This window comes from Dipodomys spectabilis, unplaced genomic scaffold (assembly GCF_019054845.1).
Source record: "Dipodomys spectabilis isolate Male_0828 unplaced genomic scaffold, ASM1905484v1 ptg000095l, whole genome shotgun sequence".
Classification (NCBI taxonomy): domain Eukaryota; kingdom Metazoa; phylum Chordata; class Mammalia; order Rodentia; family Heteromyidae; genus Dipodomys; species Dipodomys spectabilis.
The window spans coordinates 37,916,458-37,941,240 of record NW_024870772.1 but is presented as its reverse complement, the minus strand read 5'-3'; the positions used below and the strand labels follow the sequence as shown (position 1 = coordinate 37,941,240).

Sequence of the window (24,783 nt, the reverse complement as noted above, 5' to 3'; positions counted from 1 at the left end):
TCCATAATTTTAATTTTAGTGCTTAGAGATTAAATTTTCTTATCTTAAAAGGGTTAGTGATGATGCTGGGCATTGGTGGCTCATGCCTGTAATCCTTACTACTCAGGAGGCTGAGATCCGAGGATCATGGTTTGAAGCTAGCCAAGGCAGAAAAGTCTGTAAGACTCTTATCTCTAATTAACTACCAGAAAACTGGAGGTGAAGCTGTGGCTCAAAGTGGTAGTACTCTAGACTTGCACAATAAAGCTCAGGAGAGCACCCAGTCCCTGTGTTCAAGACCATGACTGACAAAAAAATTTTTTAAAAGGGATAGTAACGGCCATTATATACTTTCACTCACAGTTTAAATTAAAAATTAGCATATATGTGAATTAAGAGCTATTTCTAAAACTGAAATGACACTGGAGATAATTTGTATTTTCAAATTTCCTTTATATAGATATCTTCTACTAAATTTTATTACAATGAGGTTCTGTAAGAGTGAATATTATTATGCAAAATACTATGTCATAAAAGTTTTCCTGAATATTTTGTGTTACAGCAAGTGAATAATATTTTTTAAATGTTAGATGTATGACTAATATTAACAAAAAATGAGGAATATAAAATCTGAAGATATGCCATAAATTCAGAAGTTATTTCTCAGAATACAGTACAGTAATGTGAGAAAACAGAAAACACTGAGGGACATTTAAATTAATATTTAGAAAAGGCATTAGCATCTAACATATAAGCTATTTTTTCATGGAATATTATATCATGACAGTCTCTTTGAAAAAAAGATAAATTTCACAGACATTACTATTTCCTTATCAATCTCATTAAATCTGATTGTAAATCAGAAATAGATAATACTAAAGCTCAGTAATTATTTTCCATATTATACCCTATACCAAATAGGAAATTAAAGTTATAAAGGATCCAGGTATTGGGTTAATAGACACTACACATGAAAAATGGAAGAAGACACATCTTTGCAGTTGTCTCCACTATTCATAGGGCACTACAAAAACCATAGTTATAACTCCTTTTCCCAAAGTGATAAATACAAAAAAAGGTTTCAGATGTAACTTTATTCATGGCATCAGTAACAATGCTACTTATGAATTACTAACCAAACCTGTTACGATTTCTCTATTTAACATGCTTCACATTTCCAGTTAGATACTGAGCGCATGACACACTCATGTGAACTAATGGGAAGCTAGGAGCTAAACGCTGAGCATAGTCTAAAAGCAGATGGGGCGGCAGATGGGACTGTAGACTGGCTTCACTTGATCTGTGTATAACCACTTCACTGCTCAGTAAGATGGGCTCAAATCTCTAAAATCTTATAACCTTCATTCTTTATTTCATAGATGGTTTTTTTCTCCAAATAATACATAATATTTACTGCTTTGAAGTTTGTTGATTTGAACTTTGCATATCTATGTGATGCAATATTTAACTAAAAGATGCTTGATTACATTTTTTAGGACAGATGGTAGAGAAAAGCAGTTGCCCAATGGAATAAATTGCACACTTAGTTGTCTAAAAATTGCAAAATTAATTACCTTCCTTCATTGATGAGCTCAATAAATGCAAGTCCTGCATTCTTCTGAATAGAATTTTGCCATTCCTAAAAGGGAAAACCAAAGCAAATATAAGAAAAATAATATGTAAATGAACATGAGCATGTAAAATATAGTTTAAGGATCCTGTCAGTGTTATGAATAGATTCTAGATTATTTTGTTTATAAATATCTTTACAAGATCTGATCATAAATGCTATTTTTATAAGCAATGAAGCTTTAAAAAATAGTCTACATGGCTTGTTATAGGTTCCCATTTTAAGCTTGATTCAGACTGAAATTGAACATGAGATCACAAATACAGAAGTTTTTCTGTACAATCCACTTTTCCAGAAGTATACAGAACAGAAATATTTAGGGTAGAAAACTTGAGTCCCCAACGGAGATCTTTCATTAAAATTGTGAATTTAAAGTTGGAAATACAATCTTTATATTCAGATTGACTGGGAAATTCAGTACTCTAGTTATACACACATTCCAAATGATTGCAACCTATAAAGGGAAAAAGTTACAAATGAAGTCTTTTTAACTGTGTTTTTTTTTTTGTCTTTTCTTTTTTGGTACTGGGGAACCAACCCAGGACATTGCACTTGCTAGGCAAGTGCTTTGCCACTGAGCTACATCCCAGCCCAGATGAAGTCTTTTTAAACATACAAAAATACCTAAAACTGAAAGTGTTACTATATATAAACTGATCTGTATGTGCTAATTTACATATTTTTGAATCTGGCAGTCCCATCAGGTCAGGGTCATCAGATGAACATAAATGTCATGTAGTATTTTGGATTAAGGAAGCATATTATTTTGTACTTTTCTTATGGAATATTGAGTGAGCATACATTTTAAACATCTTTATTTTCTGTTCTAGTAATTAAACCTTCACTATTTAAAACACAGCTGGTACATATATTTTTAAATAAAATATAACTACATGAAAGTAGTCAGCTGACCTGTCCATAAATTCAGCCTCACAACGAAACAGTCTTCCTGTCAAATTTTCTCTTAAATACTGGATCAGATTCCTTGTGAAGGCTTTGTATACCTACTAGAATAAATCCTTCAAAAGTATGCACTTGAGAGTGTAAATATTCTCTGATTTAAGGAGAAATCATAAATCTATACTTCCCAAGGAGAGAGAATCCACAACATGGAAAAACATAGTGACCTCGTGACAGTCTAGAGGTACTGGGGTGCAGTTGCCAAAACTTCTACCTACAATGTACACAAATTACAATGCTGCCATTCCAATTCACAGAACTTTTAAAACTTTTCAAGCCATTCCTATTGGAAGCAATCATAGTTGGCTTCATTTCCTACATTTAGCAAAATGATTTACTACCATCATCTTAGATATTACCATTAATAGAATAAAAAATACGTATTTTTTTCTAGAAATACATGACACTTAGTATAGTCTTAAAATTTAAAACCTGATTCTATCTAGGAATAATCATGCCACTATGAAAGTAAGAGTCTTAAAGACAATTTTTAAGCACTTTTTGTGTGTAGTACTGTTTGTTCACTAAGGCTCTCCTAACAGCAAAGATTCCTAAAAATGAACATACTTTTCAATGACACTTCTGACATGACCTAAAAATGAACATACTTTTCAATGACACTTCTGACATGAAAAACTTTATCTATGGTAGAGGTAAGAAGAGAAAGGTGAAATCTGGAAACTGAAAGATGATTAAAGTAACAGAAAATTGCATTAATATATATGATGAAGATGAAGAATACCTTTAAAAAATTGAAAATATCTCCCAGAAAATAGTATAAAAGGATAATGATGTATAATAAAAACAGAGGTAGAAAGAGAAGATATAAAGAAATTGGAGGTCCTTTTTTTGAAAGGCTTGAAACTCTGAATAAGTATTTTAGGAAGAGCAAATAGGAATCATGGAAGGTAGGAAATTATTAAAGAAATTCATTTCCTAGAAATTCAAAGTACATCTTCATAAAATTGTAGAATGTCAGGATTAAGGCAAAGGCTAAAAGGAAGAATAAAGGTCTATACAAAGAATAAGAAATTAGACTTCTTAACAGCAAAACAATGCGTGTTGCTACACTATTAATAAAATATGAGGATGGAATAATCACCTTTTCAAACATTCATAGAAGTTTTTCTTATTCACTTCATTCAAGAACTTAGAGATGTTATATATACAAGAAGAACATCACTCTCTTTGTTTGCACATTGTTATAGATGGAGATTGTATGAAATATGGCCCTATATTTGTGACTGGAATGTTGCGCATTCAGTGAAAGGCTGACTATACCGGGCTGGAAAATGACTGGGAACCAAAATGTTAATGGAATAATTTCTGGTAAGTTATTAAGTCTTCAATATAGATAACCAAGAATGGTAATATTATGAAAATATTGAATAAGAAAGATACAGATTTGGAGAAAATCATAAGAAGTGATTTCATAGAATCACTGAAGGTGAAGGAGGTAAGATTGGTAACTAGAATATAAAATGAGCAACAGTTTTACAGTGAAATCAAAGAAAAACATAGATCAGCAGACTGAGAAAAATTAAGGGTATTGTTCTTAAGATGAAGAATGTTACATATGGTAACAGATCCTACAGAAGGTGACAAAGAGACATAGATTACAAGAGATGAATGGTTACAGGGAAATTTTCTTGAAGAAGGTATGAGAGAACAGAGTGTCCTGAAAATGGATTAAGGAGAGTGCTTTCTTCAGAAAAAAAGTAAAATATAGGTGGAAGGCATAGCTCAGTGTTAAGAATACCTAGCTAGCTACCTAGCTAGCAAGTGAGAGCCCTGAGCTAAATCACACAACTGCCAAAAAAATTCAAAATTCAAAATAAACAAATGAACAAGTAAAAAGTAGTGAGGATAAAGATTTTGTTTGCTAACACACATATTAACATAGATTACACATTACAAATGCATATATAAATAGTTAATTAATATTCATGAATGAATTTAGAATATATTTGCTTTGCTTCTTCACCAGACAATTAGCATCAATTTGGCCTTATTTATCTTTCTCTTTTTGAATTAAAAAGATATACCCAATTGGCTTCTTCGGAAGAACAGTTCAATTTTAATTCTGAGCTACAGCATGATCAATCTAAGTAATATTAAATAAGTATTGTGAATTAATGATATGCTGGCAAGTAATAATTAAAATGCAGTTCATCTGTTGCTTTTATCAGAGACATGAGGTCAGGTGAAAACTAATAAGACCTCTAAAGTTGTTCCTATTTTAAATGATCAAATCGAATTGAATGTACTGCTTTTTTATCCTTATAAAAATCAAACTTTTTCTCTGTGAAGATATAAAGGAATATCACTAATCATCGAAAGGTAACCTTTTCTAAGGTATAGAAGATATTTTCTGTTCTCCTATGTCCTGGCAAGAAGATTAGTCATCTGTCTACCTTGTTCTCTATATCTCTTTAGAATAAAACTTAAAATTAAGATAATCATCATAGAAGTTTAAGACCAGATAAATTCTCTGCATTTTACTTATGTCTCTACAAATGTAGCTTACTCTTTATATACTACATATGCATATTATGTGCTTAAAGAAAAGCTATTTTTACTCATCTTTGATGATAATAAGGCTAAAAGCAATAAATAATGCAAGTTTAACAGTAGTGAAACAGTAGTGTAGTGTAGGTTTTCCACAGTATAAAGCAAGTATAAAGCAATAGAAAATCAATTCAATTATTGACATTGATATAAAATAAAAAAGTTCTTGCATATAAAGTTTAATAATGTTGTATTTTCTGATATTTTCCCCCTAGGTTTCATTTGCTACTACTTTGCCAAACATGGATACTTGCTTGTTTGCCATATGTGATATGGGTGATATATTAATGTTATACACTGATAATACAAGAGTTGTTTTGCAGGGCTTAGCCTAAGTGAAAGCAATCAGTTAATGTTCAGAAAAATTCAGCTTTTGAGGTTTGCAAATGTTCTTATCAAATATATCTAATAATTTCCATAATTTTAATTTATCTAATTATTGCTTATGAACTACATTAACTGCTATTAGCGACATTTATAAGATCTCATCATGGTACCAACTGTTTTTCAAAAGTAAGAATGTTTAATATTTTCAGTATTCAAATTTGGGGGTAAGATGTCAATCCCCAGAAGATGATATAGTCACTCTTAGGAGATTCATATTCATCTCCCTCTAGCTGAGGAAGGAAGTTCTCAAAAGAGTAAATACTATAAAAATAATATAAAAAAATATGACTCTTGAGGCCTAAGTTCTTATTTTGTGCTTATGGTTGATGACATTCTTACAAATGTGCTACCCCTTCAATTTGATCCCAGTGGATACCAAGGTTTTGCTAGGCCAGAAATTGGGGTGGTAATTACTTAAGCTACAGAGGTAACAATACAAACTTGAATATTAAACAAACCTTTCATCAGTGTTCTGAGATTCTTTGTAAAACATTTTGTCACCTCTCATTGCAGTAGTGACATTTAATGAAATGGATCTCTTAAAGCCATGGAGAAAACAAATTTATTTCTTTCAATTTTTAAGATACTGTGATAGAAAATAAAAATAAAGCATATATGTCTCTCAGAAAACATTGGGATTGAATATGGTTTATAAAGCACTTCAACAAATGTATCATTTAGGTAAATATTGGTCAAAAGTATTTCCTGAAATTACTTTTCAAAGTCATTCATGACTATCTTTTGCCATTTGAGAATGTAAATTCCCCAAATACACCCACACATGCATGTTCTCCCTGCTCCCACTGCTGAAGAAAACAAAAAATCTAGGAAAAGGTGAAAATCAGCCGTGGCATCACATCTTTGTGGAAAACCACATATATTTATTCAACTTCAGGTATAAATGCCTGCACAGAACTGTCAAATCTTTAAACAGTTTTGTCACATTTTTTAAAAACAATTCTGCATGGATGCATAAAATTTCCTGAAGATGAAGGACTTTTTCAGGGAACTGGATCTCATGTTAAGGACCCTTTGAAACTAAACACTTTGAAGACAAATAAGTTCCAGAAGGATGACAATGAAATCCCCATGTTCTCTTCACAATCATTTTGTGGTAGTTAGATGACCTAGTAGAAATCTCAGACTGAGAACATAAATCCTTTCCATCAGCTCAATGCATACTTTTTATTTCTTCTTTTTGTACAATTAAATAAAGCAAAGTGATATTCTCAGAGATACATTGCATTTTAAATATTTGAGATGAAGGAAAATATTATAAGGGGAAAATGAGGGATAAATTGAAATTTGAGATCTTCTGAAACTATATAACTGACTTCATATTTCCTATATTTGTACATCTACTTATCAGTAACTATAATTGAAACATCATAGGTCCTTAAAATTTCAAAGTGAATGTTCAATATAACTGTCATACTCATAAATCTGTACAGTAAGTTACTAAAGTAACATTTTGATAGCTTCTGTAACTATGTTCATAATATCATATATATATACACATGTGTATATATGACATTACATACAAAATCTGAATTATTACAGGAGTGCCTTTTTTATGGAAAAAACCATGCTGACAGAAATAATGAAAAAAAATCAAAGGAATGCTTTTTATTTTGGGGGTGAGGACTTCAGAGTGAAGCCAAGACTTCTGTGGGCCGACAACAACCCAAAAAACAAACAAAAGAAACCCACTAAGTTTTTTTAAACTTTCAAAATTTGTGACTTTTTAAGTTAAATAAAATTTTAAATTAGAAAGATGTAAGTTATTTGTCACATTTAAATGCATGTTTAGAATTCAATAATTTGGTTTGAAGAGCTTGTAGAATATAAACTTATACTCTAAGTTTAAATATATAAATCAGAATCCTCTACTTGTCTGTAATCAGTAACTTAATGGCTACTTTTCTCTAGTTTTTATAATTTGACATCCAATACTTTTATATTTTAACAAAGTTCATCCAAAGCTGTTATATGAGCGGAGTTCAATTTTCTTTCTAAATAATCCAATTCATTTGTGGATTTTCTTGTGGAACAAGAAAACGTTACAGAGACTATTTTGTAAAAGATTACAGAAAAGAATGAGAGATTAAGCAAATGTTAATAAATGTTTAATAAAAGATTATTTCTTAGTTGAAAGTTTGGAAGCAGAGACAAAAACTAAAGTCCCCAAATCATTACTTTACATTCCATTTGGTATCATTCTTGTAATAGTCATTCTTACATTGTTTTAAAGCTAAGAATAGTTATGTTTGAATGATAATCTTAAAATATTATTAACTGAAGAAAGAGATAAAGTAATATATGAATATAAAATATCAAAATCATTAACATCAAAGCGGTACACAATATCCAACTTTGTCCCAAACGTTTAAGTTTAACCTTAAAGCAGACACAATATTTTTCAACATGGGTCATTTTAAGCCTTTTTTTTTGGTACAATCATAGGTTGTGACTAATGTCTACACTTATATTAACATCCCATAAAACATGATGAGAAGTACACTATTTTCAAGAATGCATAGGTATCAACCATGCTGTATGGTGCTGTTTGCCTGATTTGTTCATTCTCACGCATCAGACTGAAGCCTGAGCACGCGCACACACACACACACACACACACACACACACACACACACACACACACCTCCATTCTTTTGGGCAGGGCGGGGTAATCAGTGCTAAGCAATTGCTCTACCCTTGAGACAATTTGCCAGTTCCTTTTTGCATAAATTATTTTTTTTCTGCTGGAAACCAGGCAGGCTTGAATTCAGAGCCTGTGCTTTCATTCTGCTTTTTCTTCATGGCTGGTGCTCTACAACTTGAGCCATACCTCAAGTATGATATTTTTCCTAGTTAACTGAAAATAAAGTCTCTAGGACTTTTCTGACCTGACTGGATTGGAACTGTGATACTCAGATCTCAGATACATGGATTAGAGTGTGAGCCTACTTGTGCCTAGCCTTGCACTGATTATTTTCAAGCTAGGGTGTTACTTTATGCTGTGGTCCTACTATTTGTGCTTGTCTTTGTTGCAGTTTGACAGATATTCAGCCATTCTACATGCCTCGTGGTTTGGGAAGACAGGCATGCTGAGAAACTAATAATAAGAGTCTCTTATACGTTATACTCAAAGTGGCCTTGAACTGGGATTTTCTGGTCTGTGCCCACAAGTAGCTATGTTTATAGGCTTGAGCCACAGGACCATTCAATTCACACTATGGAAAAATATTTTTCCATAATCCTGATCAATGTTACCACTTCAGAATAGAAGTAGTTTCTATTATTAAATAGTTAATATCATTGCTGGTCGAATTATGTACCATGAAGCAGAATTATGTACCATTATATTAATAATAGATCATTATAATTCAGTCACCCAAAATATGTGTAAAAGCCAGTTCTAAAACTTTTAGTATTGTAAAGAAATTTAGGGATCGTACTTTTAACTCACTACTAGAATATCTTTTGCCATTTAAATTTGTGTGAGTTCACATACATGCACACACAAAAACACATACATACATATTCTCCATTACTAACGAAAAGGAAAAAATGTAAGAAAAAGTATAAATAAACCATAGGTATCACATCTTCACAAAGAACCATTTATTTATTCCATTTTATTGTGAATACCAGCACAGAACTGTCAAGTTAATCATAATTACAATTAGCTGAGATTTATAAAATTCTGGGCTTCCCAAAAAGTTTGTTTTACTGGTGAATTAAAACAATAAAAGATAGTAATATTGATATATGCCCAGAACAGCTTGTTTTGATGAATATGGCATCTACTTGATACATATGTCTACTACAAGCACTTTACATGTGACTAGTATAAGCCAATTATGTACTAAGCATGAAAAGAGGTAGTAGTTTTCAGTTTTGGAAGATGTTTTATAAAATATGAAATAATGCAGAAACATATTTTGATTAATTTTATAATGATAAAATACTGAAATTGGACTGATGTTAAGCACATTTATTATTATTAAAATCAATCCCTCCATTTCGTTTTAAGCTTTATTTTAATTATATTCACTAGAAAGTATGCAATTGTATCAGGTCCACTTTTATTTCCATTGGACAATATTGGTGTGGAGTGGAAATTAGAGGAAAAACTTGTGAACCATGTTACAGTTTCATCTTTTACTTGCTTTAATAATTAAAAAATAATTTTATGTTCATTTATAGAAATAGTTTGAAAGAAATAGTTTAAATGGTATTAAGAATATGAGAGAAGGGAGAATATTTTTAACTATATAATATTTTAATCTTACAAAATGTGTCAAAACTATTTTTTTCATTCCAAAATCATCTAGGGTATTTTGACAGTCTTTGACAGATGATGCTAAGTAAATTAAATAACCACACATCAGTGAGTAAATCTGCACCTCTACCTCATAACACTTCTAAAATTAACTTGCCATGGTTGAAACACTCAAATATGAGAGCTAAAACTTCACAATTCTTAGAAAACAAGCTTGATATAAATACATGCAAGCTCAGATTTTTGCAACAGATTCATAAATATGATACTAAAAGCATAGGTACAATGACAAAACAGGTAAATTAGGTGACACTGAATTTTAAAACTACTGTGCATCAAAAGATACAATCAAAAAGGTAAAAAGCCTACCCATAAAGCAAGATAAAAGAACTCATAAAGGCTTTAATCTTCAAAGCATACAATGAACACATATGATGCACAGAAGCCAATAAACAAAAAACATAATTATAAAGGAAACACATATGAATAGAAAATTTTCTAATATATATATATTAAAAGCCATGTCTACATGTAACAGTATCACCAGTTAGTGGGAAAATGCAAATTAAAAACACAATGAATGTGAAATACACATTCTGCTCTATTTTAGACTTGATATTTGTTAGAATGATAATTTTAAAACAAGTTATATAAACAAACAAAAAACCTCAGAAATAATAAATGTTAGAGTACATGTGGACAAATTGGAAACTTTGTACATCCATCACAGAAATGTAAAATGGTGATGTCATTATGGAGAACATTTCAGCAGTTCCTGAAACAATGAAACATAGAAATTCTGCATTATTATCTAGGTGCTGGCGACTCATGCTTGAAATTCTAGCTACTCTTGAGGCTGAGATCTTAATACTGAAGTTTAAAGCCAGCCCAGTTGGAAAAGTTATCAAGATTTTACTACAAATAACCAGATAAAAAAGATGGATGGAGACATAGCTCAAGTAGTAGAGTACCCAACCCTGAGTGAAACAGCTGCGTAACAGCATGAGGCTGAGTTTTATGCTGCATAACAGCATAAAAAAGAGAAAGAAGGGGGCTGGGAAGGTGGCACAGTGGCAGAGCGCTTGTCTGGCATGCATGAGGCCCTGGGTTCGATTCCTCAGCACCACATAAGCAAAAAAGAAAAAAAGCCAGAAGTGGCGCTAGGCTCAAGTGGTAGAGTCCTAACCTTGAGCTGAAGAGCTGAGGTACAGTGCCCAGGCCCAGGGTTCAGGTCCCACGACAGGACCCCCCCAAAAAAAAGAGAAAGAAGAGAAAGAACCATATTTCCTAGTATGTACCCTCCTAGCTATGTGCTAGATAGAAGCAGGCAGATACTTTCTCACCAATCTTCACAATAAATTATTTACAAAAGGCAAAAGTGAAGACAACTTAACTGTCCATAAACAGATGACTAGATAAATGAATGTCATTCAATCATAAAATATAATAAAGTATTTTTGTTATATGCTTCAACATGAATGGACTTCAAAATATTATATAAAAATAAACTAGACACAAAAACTAATACTTATATGTAACACCTAGAATGGGTACATTGATACAGATAAAAATTAAATTACAGATACAAGGAACTAGGGGTGAGGAATTATTACTTAATAAGTACAGAGATTTTGTTTGGAGCTTGGTTTATATGATAATAAGAATGTAATTAATGACCCCTGAAAAGTATACTTGAAATATTTTTTGTATGTTTTTATTGTAAAAATGCTGTACAGAGGGGTTACAGTTACATGAGCAAGGTAGTGAGTACATTTCCTATTGGGCATTGTTGCCTCCTCCTTTGTTTTCCCCCTACTATCCCTTCCTTCCCAGTATACTTGAAATATTAATAATGGCATTTATTATGTATACATTATTATAACAACATGAATCAAATCACTTTAGCAACTACTAGCTGTTATTCATGAATTAACTAATAATTCATCAAACAAGTATACAATGAGTTAGAAATTTTGCTGTGTGTATGACAGTTACAGCAAACAGAAGGCATCTCTGTCTACAGAAATAGAATGAACTTTGTATAGTGTACATTTCTAGCACAGATGAAATGAATAACATTCATGACTTTGAAAGTCTCTAAAGCCCTGTGTTATCTTCAAGATGTCTTTCCTTTTGGGTTGTTTTATATAAATGACCTGTAACTTAACACCTTCTCAATAAATGCAAACTAAATTGAAAAAAATGTGAAATTAAAATAAAATGTTCTAAATAAATGAAAGGAATAACAGAATGATTTGAATCAATCTATTAAAAATAACAGAAAAATTTCATGAAAAATCAAAAAGTTTAAATGGGGAAGATGTGAGTAAATAATAACCATTGTGTTGGTTGCAGTAATTCCTGGAATGAATTACACTGAACCTTATATGCACAAAAATGTATGTAGAGAAAACTGAATAATGTCCACAGTTTAGACATTGCCAATTTCCAAGTTTTGACTCTGCATGGGGGAAGGGTACATGGAATTCTGTGTACTCCTACATGTGTAACTTACTGTGAACATGTAACTACTTAAGCAATAATAATAAAATTATGAAAAATTATTGTGAGGGAATGTGCCATAGGGGAAAAAGGCATCATAAATAATAAAAGTCAAGCATACTGAAAAAAAAGTAAGACAAAACAAAATCTTACAAAGAGTGAAAAATGTTGCATAGTGATATAAATATACATATATATTATTTTTACTATCTTCAACGTTGTAGTGGTTCATTTGTAGCACGCTATGAATTTCAGGCAAGAGAGGTAGGCTTACTGTCAGCACTACAAGGAAATCTATGTCTTATACAAGCTAAGAGTAGAATGATAGCTACCAAGGTTTCAGATGGTAGTGGGGATGGATAGGGAAAGGTTGATCAATGGGTAATAAAAGACTACATAATTAAGTTGTAAGTAACAATAATAAACTCTGTATTTCAAAAAGCTCCAAGAAGAGATTCTTAAAGTTTCTGTCATAGGTAAATAATAAATTTTTGAGAAAACATCATGTTTAACCTCATTTGAACATTCTGCAATGTATACATGCATCAAAACATTACAAACTTCCTTAATTAGTAAAAATTTTATGTGTTCATTCATTATTTAAAAAATAAATTTAAGTCAGGGCTGAGGGATCATGTCTGCAATCTTGGCTACTCAGGAGGCTGTGATATGAGAATCTGGGCTCAAAGACAGGCTGAGAAAAAAAAGTCCATGAGACACTCATCTCCAATTAACTACCAAAAAGCTGGAAATGGATCCATGAGTCAAATGGTAGACTGTTAGCTTTACGCAAAAAATTGCTCAGAGACAGTGCACAGGACCTGAGTCCAAGCCTAGGATTGAATACACACATACACACACACACACACACACACACACACACACACACACACAATTAAAACACTTATTTTTTTCTGTTAACTTCTCTAGGATTTGAATTAAAAGGTATCAACAAAGATGTTTCTTTTAATCAAGATGACTTCATGGAATTGAAATAAATTTGATTATATATTCTTAAATTATGTGATTAAAGGTTCATCTGGAAATGTGATAATGAATTGAGAAGATAACAGAACTAAGGTTCTCCTGTAGGGGAAACCATTCTGTAGGTATTCTTGTCAAGATACCTCACAAATATATTTCTTGATTATTTCCTACAGATATCCATTTTATTACTCCTTAAAAACCATATATATATATGATTTTTCACTAAATTTCTTAAAATTTACAATCTTTTCCATGACCCACGTTGACTATAAATCTTATGCTTCATTACATTTTTGACCTTCTGCATAACTTTTTTTTTTTTTTGGCCAGTCCTAGGGCTTGAACTTTGAGCCTGGCACTATTCCTGAGCTTCTTTTGCTCAAAGATAATGCTCTAGAGCACCATTTCTGGCTTTTTCTGTTTATGTGATACTGAGGAATAGAACCCAGGGCTTTATGCATGCTAGGCAAACAGTCTACCATTAAGCTATATTCCCAAACTTTTCTGTTTAACTTTTACTTACACCTAGGACATATTGTAAGCCTCTATAGCATAGAAACAAATGCCAATTTTCTTTTTTAACATGGAATGACATAATACCACAGAAAAGAATTGGGGCAGAATGTTGTCCAAATAAAAAGGCAGGGATTTGTAAGACAGTCAGGACAGGAATGAGAAGACAGAATTATGCCTAAAAATAGAAGATGAACCTGAAAAGATAATGACTGTGAACTACCAAATGTAATTTAAAAGTCAGAAAGAAACTTTTACTTCTCAACTCTATATGATCAAAACAGTATAATATTTTATATAGAAATACTCCAAGAAAAGGTACAAAATGTGTGGTACGCTCATAACCAAATGAATATATTATCTGGCTACTTCATTTCAGATGTGCTATAAATAAGGTCAGTCATAACTGAGCATCTAACAGGTTCTTTCCTCTTCATGACCTTGACCTACAATGTGAATTCCCTACCTTGTTAATGGTGTTCACAAACATTATATCAGAATCCATCTATATCCATCTCAACAGGGCCTTTCATGACAGTCACTTAACTGGTTCGTAGATTCAATTTGATGAATTATACATAGTAGAATTTGATTATATTCAATTAAAATTATGATGCCATGCTTTATTGTTCCTCATTCATTTCATATCTATCTACAGAACTTGAAAATTGGATAGATAACCCTAAGTTTCTTGAGAAATGGGAAAATATCACACTATAGGTTTAGAAAGAACCACAATGCTTATCAATGTAGTCATTGACTAATTAACTATTCAACTAAATGTAACATAATTTTTCGTAATTTAATGAAATTTCTAAAGACTCTGAGAAAACAAATGCTTTATGGAAGTTTTCCTTATATTTATAGCTTTATTACATACAACAAAAATTCTTGCAGTACTGAGTCTATGTGAATATGATTTAACAGTCCTCTACATTAATCTTACTGCTCTTTTTAGTACTACCTCTTAGCTTTATTACATTTTGATGCAGAAAAGTCTTTTTCTTTTTTACCATCTGACTGCATTGTATCAACTTGGAGAAAAAATTGAAAAAACATTAATGTTCAAAGGCCAGATCACTTAAAAGAGAAGATTGTTCTTTAGTTGTGGTTCCTTTGTAAGTGTTGCTTTTAGAAGTCCTGGAAAATGCCTTGATCACATCAGTAAAGTCACTAAAAATCCTTTTTATTTAAGTATATGAAGCGTTTTAAAAAAGAATAAGGTCAAATAAAAACCACAAAATAATTCATGCTAGTAACTACATACATAGCTCCCAAGGACTTTTGTTTGCTTAAATACTTTTAGATTTTTAAAATTAGAATAAAATGATTTATTAAGCATGCATTTGTTTAATCAGTGTTACAAGCCAGACAGCACTTACATACTGAGAAATACTTTTTTATATGCAGTTTGTCAATTTAACAAACATTTTCTATTGACTGATAAGGCATACACCCAAATACAAATATATAACATCTGTTAAGATTTACTTATTAAAACTTAAAGAAATCCTATGGGATCATCATCAATTTTTCCTGGAGTACTTCTCATGTAGACATAAAATATCTGGAAACAATTAGAAACTATTAAAGTGCTTTGAAAAGTTTACTTGCTAATGAAATTTGCTATTTATAAAAGAATAAAATGTAAAAGCAAAGTAGGTGCATGTGAAGAGTAATAGAAAGTATCTCACAGCTGATTGTAAAAGTTAAAACAAAGCTGAGACAGACCTGTGATAAATAGACAAACTTGTAGGAAACACTGTACTTCACTGACTATGCACTGACTTTGTCTAATACAAGTATACATCAATTATTTTATGCAGCTAATTTCACATTAAAATGACAGGAAACCAAAGAGGCTATGAACTACAACTTTAATACAAATTAAAGGTGAATAAATAATTGAATTATATTTGTGTTATAAAAAGAAAAAAATACCAAGAATATAGGAATAGCTGTGGTATTTGTAGAATAATAAATATATCATACTGGATATATCTTCTAATATCTTCTTAAAAGTTATAATACATTTTTCACATAGATGTAAAATTCCACTGGGGGTAAGTTAGATGCTGTGTCCCTTGGAGTTTAAAAGACTTCCCATATGAACTGAATTATCCTTGACTAGTACCTTCAAATACTTGTAATATGATCTCATGTAAATTTAGAACATATTTTGGACACAAACTATTAGTGAAAGTACTTTTATTCAAGATCTCAAATAAAATGGAAAAAGCCTAATTTCATTAATAATATGTAGTATGTAGTAATTTACATGAAATTTCCAAAATGAAAACAAAATAAAAAATAAAATCACCTAATGCATCATAGTAAAGAACAATAAAATGCTTCAAAAATGTTAATTTTCCCTTACTTTTTCCAATTTGTAGCTGTCTACTCTCTACAAAAATTCTGATTTTCCAATGGTTCATATAAATTTGGGGATTAAAAACATACTCTAAGGAAATAAATTAACTAGAAAATTTCATTTGCATTGAAAATTTATTTTCACCAAGAATTCAGTCACTGTGGATATCTCAGGTGTATGTATAATAATGCAAATATTTTCCTCATTCTCATTTTAAACTATTTTTATGAATACTACTACTGATTATCACCCTGTGGAGCTATACAATACTTTCATAGGGCTAACCGAAAAAATAAAACAAAAAGTACTCAGAGGCTTTAAAGATTCATCAGTTTTGCTTTCTGCCTTGGCATGAAGATAGCTTACAGAACTTTGCTAATTCTACAGGGATCAACTCCATTGTACAAGAGATGCATTAAAGCCCACAGAAGAGAACACTACTTTCAAGAAAGCTATGCCAAGCAATCTCCATAGCATCATTAACTCTATTTGTATTTACATCTCTTTATGAGAGATCTGCTACTGCTGTTTGTCCTGCTAATGAGTGAAAGAATATAAGTCATCATGAATTTGAGAAACAGACAAAAATGGTAGGTTATTTTTAAAAACTTTGAAGACATGTCCATTTTTTTCCTGTTCTCAAGACCAAACTTTTAATGTATCCAGAGATAAACTAATGATCTACAATGGTAGTTTACAAGCCTGATTTCACAGTATAATCGTAAATGCCTCCCATCCAAATTGGATAAAAGAAATCATTTGTTTATTAAAAACATTTTATGAAAGCAACATTTTGGTTTTACAGAAAATAGTAAGATAATTGGGGCTAATTTTTTTGCAAGCATACTTCTTTAAGTCTCTTAAATGAGGTATACTGAATCACTGAACCACTTGAAACAATTTAATTTTTCAAGGTGTTCAAACACACTGAATTATTTTAAAAATTGAAGTTAAAAATAATCTGAGAGACATGTTTATAAGACAGCTTTGCTGAACACTAAAAGAAAGTGCACTGCATAGAGAGCTTAAATTTCTCACTCTTCCTTTCAATCAATATCTGAGGCAAAGTTTCATCTCTAGGGCCCTTAATGGCAGGAATTCCTGGAGCCAGCAAATGAGTAATGTTAAACCTATGATTAGATGATGAGGCCATCAAAGACACTGGATCCTAATGCTACATTCCTCTTTATTTCTCTGAACTGCTGTGAAACAGGGAGAAAGGAAAAGGAATTCTAAAACCATTTATTTGCATAAACCGTTAGGAACAAGGAAAAAGAAAAAGAAGGTGGATCCTTAAAAACCTAAAAGGTCCAGACAGAACTCTCAGAACATCTCTTGAACTCAGCACTTTTTAGCATTAAGTGACAAAATTTTCACATGGCTACAAATGAATTCCTACAGGATATCCTTTTCCTTATCCTCTTTTATATCAATATTCTTCTTCACTAAAGAGGTAGAACAAGACTTAATGACTTGCCTATGAATATATTCTTCAGAAAGTAAACCTGAAAGCTGGAAATCAATAGGTAAGTTCTTTCTTTTGTTCTGTCAATGTTTAAAGGATCAATTCATATTGTTGTTTGGAGTAAGCTGTAGTTTTAGCAGACTTCACGCTAGTTATGAGGAATGGTGTAGATTTGTTTTTCTTTCTTTTAGAGAAACTAGAAATAAATGTAATAACTTTATAATACAAACATATTGAAGGTCTTTTTTCAGTTTGAAATTATTTAAGTAAGTACAAATGTTTTTATAGGATAATCTGGGTTAGACAGAGTAGGAAAAAGGAAAGACCATTTCTAGTTTAATTATCAGAAAATTGCAATATATACATTTTAAAAAGCTGAATATAATTGTTAAGGATTCTCATTATTAAAGATAAACAGCTCTAAGATTTTTACAGTTTCTGATCGATTTCTGAATCTATATCTCCATTTTTTATATCATTACACACAGAAAACAAGGAAAGCAATACAACAAAGGTCAGCCATCAGTGAGCTGTATTACATATACTCCACTTGGCTACTAACTGAAAAAAATCTTTAGTTTTCATTATTATCTAACAAAGAGTAATAAATATTGCAACTAACAATACATTCCAATATTGTGAAATAAATTTCATTAATTTTAAAAGGTGGGGCATTCAGTATTGAAAGACCTACAATAAAGATGAAACAATAGGGAATGACAGAAAATGGGAGAATAAGGAGGGTAGGAGACTAATCCAGTTAAACACAGATAGACACCAGAAAATGGAGGACTGAGGATAAGACAATATCTACATGGTAAGACCAAGTACTTTCTAACAATAGCTTAATAAATCTGTTTTCTCTATTGTAACTGAAAGGTGTTTAAAGAAATCATGCACACACATATATATGTAACATACATTTTATGAATCACACAAAAAAATCCTCATACATATTAAGGAAGTCCGGTTAATGAGATTCTGTACCTGAGAGCAAAGCAGCATAACAAGCTCAACCACAGATGTGCTGGACTTCATACAGACAAGGCCTACAAAATAGAAAGGTTCAAATCATTATACAGTTTTAAGTTATAAAAACTTTGCTTAAAACAAAACTCCTAAAATCGAATAAATGAAATATTCACTAGCATACACTTTGATTTAGATTTCAAGAACATGGGAGAATCACTAAAAAGCAGACTTCATGTTTCACTTACTATTTGGTCACAATATTGTAGGCAAGTGTTGATTATTAAAATTGTTGAGCTAATTAGGGCTGTTTTTATCCCCAAAATATTTTTGCTCTGTGATTGTTTCGCATATCATTGAAGATCTTTCTTTGAAAGACCAAATTAAAATAATTTACAAATAGGGAATTTCATATAGCATATAAAACTTGCCAACTAGCTCTGGTAGGAGCTGTTAAATGTTATAAGTATGTAATAACGACCATCACTTAATTGGCAATTCAGTAACTGGGAGACATTGTAAGTATCTACGTACACTGTCTCTTTTAATTCACATCTTTTAATATTCAGTTCTGCAAGTAAGAAAAGATCGCTTTTAGAAATAATTTAAACATTAATTACTTATCAAAACTCTTCCAGGTAAAAGATGACTCATCTATATTATTATATATGATAAGGTTACTGATCATAATACTAGTTTAAAAATTTTCCAGTCTGTAATCCAGAATTAACAGTTTCTGTGAAAGGGTACGTTAGTTATTATGTTTGTTAACAGAAGACATTCTGAAAGTTTTTTGCTGATTTTTAAAGAACTTTTTTTGCAACAAATAAATGTATCTTTTAGCAAGAAATTCCCCAGTCTTACATGTGCAGTGGTTAAGCTGAAAACTGAAACAAAACTGTTCTTTTAAAAACTGATTTCAATAAATGGTCTCAAGAATCTTGTCAAAACACTTGCACGTATATTTATTGCAGGTGGTAGATAAATGGCCTTTTGTACCTTATTGCCAACAACCGTGTTCTTATTGCATAGACAGAACAAACTGTAATAAGGCACTAGTATATATCATCTTACCAAATCTTTGAGCGGACAGATAATTAATAAAATAAGAAGCAGAAGTAAAAAAATCATTTAAGAAATAATTGATCAGCCATATTCTTGATCAGGGACTAGAGTGAGAAAGATTAAAAGAATGTTTGTCACCTACTATATGAATTATGACAAAATAAACACTAACAGAAGCCCACAGGATCACAAACTATATATTCATAGTGGTTTAGAAATGTGAGAGTGATATATGGAATTATTCATAGTTATTTGTTGTATTCATTTTAATATATAATACCTTGAAGTAAAAATTAGAAAATGTAATCTTATTTATTTTTTTGGTGCTAGTGTTACATACTGGAGCTTGAACTCAGGGCCTTGAGTGGCTCAACTTTCTCACAGTTACTATTCTACTTGAGCCAGGCTTGCAGTTCAAGCTTTGTGCTGACTCAATTTAGATAAGTGACTCACAAATTTGTCTGCTCGGGCTGCTTATGAACCTTGAACCTCCACTCTCAGACTTGTAAGTAGTTAGGATTATACGTATGAGCTACTGGCTCCTGTCTTTGTTCTTTCATTATGAACTAATTTTTTAAGCAAACTTCTAAAAACTATATAATAAGATTCATAATGCTTAGATTGCTTAGATATACTATCATTCTATCATAAAATTACATAAGCAAGGACTGGGAAGATGGCTCAGTAGTAGAGTGCTTGCCTTGCATACGTGAGGCCCTGGGTTCTATTCCTCAGTACCACATAAGCAGAAAAAGCTGAAGTGGCGCTGTGATCAAGTAGTACAATGCTAGCCTTGAGCTGAAGAGCAGTGACCAAGCCCAAAGGCCCCACAACCAAAAAAAAAAAAAAAAAAAGAAAAAGAAAAAGATGGCAAATGCATATTAATGCTTTTTTCAAGGCAATAACAACAAATTGATAGGACAGAAAAATAAATTCATTAACAGTATTTACTCTCAGTATTTTACTGAATGCAATTTGAACTCCATAGAAAACTCCTGTATGAATGTGTTTTGTCTACTTTTAGATGAAATAAACTAATTAATCCTCCTTAAAAGAAAACAGAAACTAACCTTGACAATAAGAACTCAAGTGAAAGCAACCTTCAAACTATTTTTACCTTCAAAAATTATAGTCTCATTGGAACTTTTTTATATATCAATACAGTATGATCAAAAATCAGTAAAGAACAATGACATTAATATTTAACAATATTATTGGTCAATGACGTTGAAAATATAAACTGTGATGATTCTTTATCTTTAATAAAACAGAATTTTTATGTAAAATTTTGAGTTGTATGTAACAAACATGACTTTGTATAACTTTAATAAAAAAGCTCAAGACAGTCAAATTTATGTGGTGATGCTATAAATAACTCCTATGTGGTAAATACAGTAAGCAAATATTTTGCCAGTAAATGTCTCACACATAGTTTATCTTATTCTTATGAAGCAAGAGATTCATAATTCAATCATGCTATGTGATGTTTCCGTATGAGAAAATGATAATGTTAGAACTTGAAAGACAATAGAAATAAACAAGACATTATAAAAAGTGTAAGTTTGATAAGAACCCAAGATAGTACTTAAAATAAGGTTTACTTAAGTTTATATGTATTATAAGCCATTTTTATATATGCTGTGTCATTTAATTCTCTTAGTAACTTGAACTTTGAAATAGTTTGAACTACTTATTAATCAATAAATAGATAATATTAGATGACTAGTCAAGATAAATTCAGTAAGTTGTCCAATTAGCATCTGAGGTCAAGTCATATAAAAATATCATTAATATTTGCTACAGAACTATATGTATGATTCAGCATTAACAATATACGATTATAGGAAAGGCTCTGATGGTTAATTCCAACCATAACTTTGATGGTTTTCTTAGTGAAGGTACTCATCAGAGATGGGAGGGAATAATAGCTAACACAAAAGATACAGAGGAAGCAATAAACAAAGAGAGAAAAACATTAAATAGAGCTTTACAGCTTGGAAGCTGAATGACTATAGTGCAGGGGATATTTGAAAAAGCAACTAGGTTAAACTAGGAAGACTAGGTTAAAATTCAAAAAGTAAAAATGAAAATAAAATACACTCAGAAATGATTTTGAAAGGTCAAAGAAAGAATTTAGACACAATTATAAAATGGAGCATGGATATGTATGACATTCCTATTCAGAGATGTCAATCTGTGCTTCGACAGCACCTAAGAAGTTGTACATGCATAACTTCACCACAAAAATCTACTTAGCATTATGAATCACTGCATAGCACATTTTCACCAGAAAAGCAAATTGCCATAATATTCTGACCAGAAATACTAAACCAATACTGCAAACTGCAGTAGCTTACCATCATAAAATGAACAACTGGAATAGAGACAATAAATATTTGAGGGCCTGACAGAAAGAAATCTTGTACATAAGAGGTCTTTCAGAGTGTGGGAACTTACTGTACCACAGGCATGATTAATTGGAAAGGAAGTGAAGAAAGTAGGTGACTTTACTAAGACAGACAATGGTGGTAGGGAATCTTGAGAACTTCATGGAAACTATAAAGTACAGAAGTACAGAAAGAGTAGCTAGCAAATTTGCCTGGAGAAACTTTATTTATGCTAATGATTTTCAGCCTGTTAATGTAGGTGAGAGAGAGAGAGAGAGAGAGAGAGAGAGAGACAAAGATAAGATAAAAATGGAACTGGAATGTAAGGCTATACATCATAATTATAGCTTTACTTTTCTGCTAAAATAATGATGGCCTGATTGATAGTTATAATAAGTAGTTTATCTCTCAGACTAGAAAAAAGATTATGATTTATATTCTTTTATATATTAATTCCAATGGTTTAAGGAAAACTACATTAAAATCTTGCTATTAATGGCTTCCCTCAATATTGTATTAAAGCTAAGCAACTGAATTCATCAGGAAACTACAAATTTAATATCTTAAATTTCCCACCAAAATTTCTCATACTTTTGTAGCTAAACATTTCAATTTCCCACAAACAGAATTGAAGCATTTTGGAAGTGATATATATATATATATATATATATATATATATATATATATATATATATATATATATATAATTTATTTTATTTTATTTTTTAAAATTAACAATGCTGAAAGGTGGGAAGAAGGCCGAGCAACTACAGCATTAAGATCTAACAAACCACACAGTGATGAGCTACCTTTGCTTCATATATCCCAGAGTTAGAGGCAAATAGGCCAGTAACTCAGACAGGTCAATAAATATTTCGCCAAACTTTGCTCTATGTAGTCTGAGGAACAAGAAATGAGCAATCTAGAAGAAAGAAAAGTACACCTGCTGTACTAAACAATTCATTATAACCACATAATTCCCAAATATTCATTCTGACTGGTCTATTAATCTTTCCAGTATGTTTTCCAGTGATGGTTCTTACAGATTTTTTAAAGTGATCAGATTCAATTATGAATTGAGATGAAGAGAATATTCTAATAGCCTTATTAACATTAGTATTAAACCAATTAACTATAAAACCTTGGTCAAAGTTACTCTTTTTGTTGTTGTTGTTGTTGGTAGTGGTCCTGGGGCTTGAACTAAGGACCTGGACACTGTTCTAAGCATTTTTCCTCCACTTTGAACTGCAGCTTTATGTCTGGTTTTCTGGTGGTTAATTGTAGGTAAGAGTTTCATGGACTTTCCTGCTCTGGGTGGCTTTGGACTTCAATGCTTAGATCTTAGCTTCCCTAACAGCTAGGATTACAAGCATGAACCACCAGCACCTGGCTTCAGAATTACTTTATGTTAGAAATTACATTTGTGCTAATCCTTCAAAATGTATAAGGAAAATATTTTGCAATTTTTTTGTTTTTAATTTGAGGCAGTATTATACTAGGTAGGGTAGCCTGGCTTTGAACTCTCAAGGTTCCTGTCTCAGTCTCTTCAATGTTTTGAATACAAATATTTGCCAACATACTATGTTGACAATTTGTTAATGTTCAAAGTCACCTCTTACTTTATGTGACTAACCTCTGTTTGAACATTCCACTAAGATTGGTATTTCTAATTAATATATACTAAAATTGGATTAAAATTTCTAAATTACTTGCTATTAACAAAATTTGGGATTGGTGCTTTTGTTTTGGCTTGGTTTTTATTTTGTTTTGTTTTGATTGTTGTTTTTTGCCAGTCTTGGGGCTCAAATTCAGGCCCTGTCCCTGAGCTATTTTGCTCTACCGGATAAGTCACAGCTCTCCTTTTGGCTTTTTGATTGGTAACTGGAGATCAGAGTCTCATGGACTTTCTTACCCAAGCTAGCTTCAAACCACTACCCTCAAATCCCAACTTCCTGAGTAGCTAAAGATTATAGGCATGAGTTACCAGTGCCCAGCTTGAGACTGGCTATCTTCTGAAACTGCTATTTTTAAATAATTTATTTAACAAATTATAATTAAGCCACTTCAGGCCTTGTATTGAGGAAGGGCCTGAGAATTTAAGAGATATAATCTTTGATATGAAGCAACTGGCAGCCAAGTTACAGAGCTAAAATATACAAATGTATAAAAGTAGTGTCCTGAAAATATAATTCTAGTACAAAACTATATTTCCAAATTACATAAAACTATAATTTTTGAGGTTTGCATGGGACAGTTGTATACATAGATTAAACTTTAGTTTCACAACACAAGGTGACTAACCCAAGTGATGTTCCCTTTTATTAACTTCTTAATTTAAACAGCAAAGAATCATGCAAAATAGAAAACCAGAAGACATTTTTGCTATCATAAATCATCTGGACTCTGCAATTATCTTTAACTTTAAGTATAGAACCAATTGTTATTCCTATATTACTACTCTTTACTGACTTTCTTCTCTTCTCCCCAAGCTCCTTCAAATTCCTAAAACTTCAATTAAATTCACACACTACTGAACTATGGCTAGTTCAATTCAATATCATGTAAAAAAGACTGTTCAAACAAATATGAAAATTTACAAATGTTTTAAACTTACACATCATTACAGTAAAATTTAATAATCAAAAGGGGAAATATACCAATTTAAACAGATACACTAAATTAATGAAGTTATAATTTAATTAAAATTGCTATAGT

At 31.4% G+C, this 24,783-nt stretch overlaps 1 protein-coding gene across 2 annotated transcripts in view; it reads right to left on the bottom strand.

Annotated features, from left to right (window-relative positions):
* Nbea (neurobeachin) overlaps window positions 1-24,783 on the bottom strand; it is a 532,882-nt gene that overhangs the window by 296,020 nt on the left and 212,079 nt on the right. For both annotated transcript variants that reach the window (XM_042685587.1, XM_042685588.1), the window contains exons 35-36: window positions 18,635-18,696; window positions 1,554-1,618 (exon numbers count right to left, since the gene is read on the bottom strand). In XM_042685587.1, the coding sequence (XP_042541521.1) occupies window positions 1,554-1,618; window positions 18,635-18,696 (127 nt within the window). The remainder of the gene's footprint in view (window positions 1-1,553; window positions 1,619-18,634; window positions 18,697-24,783) is intronic.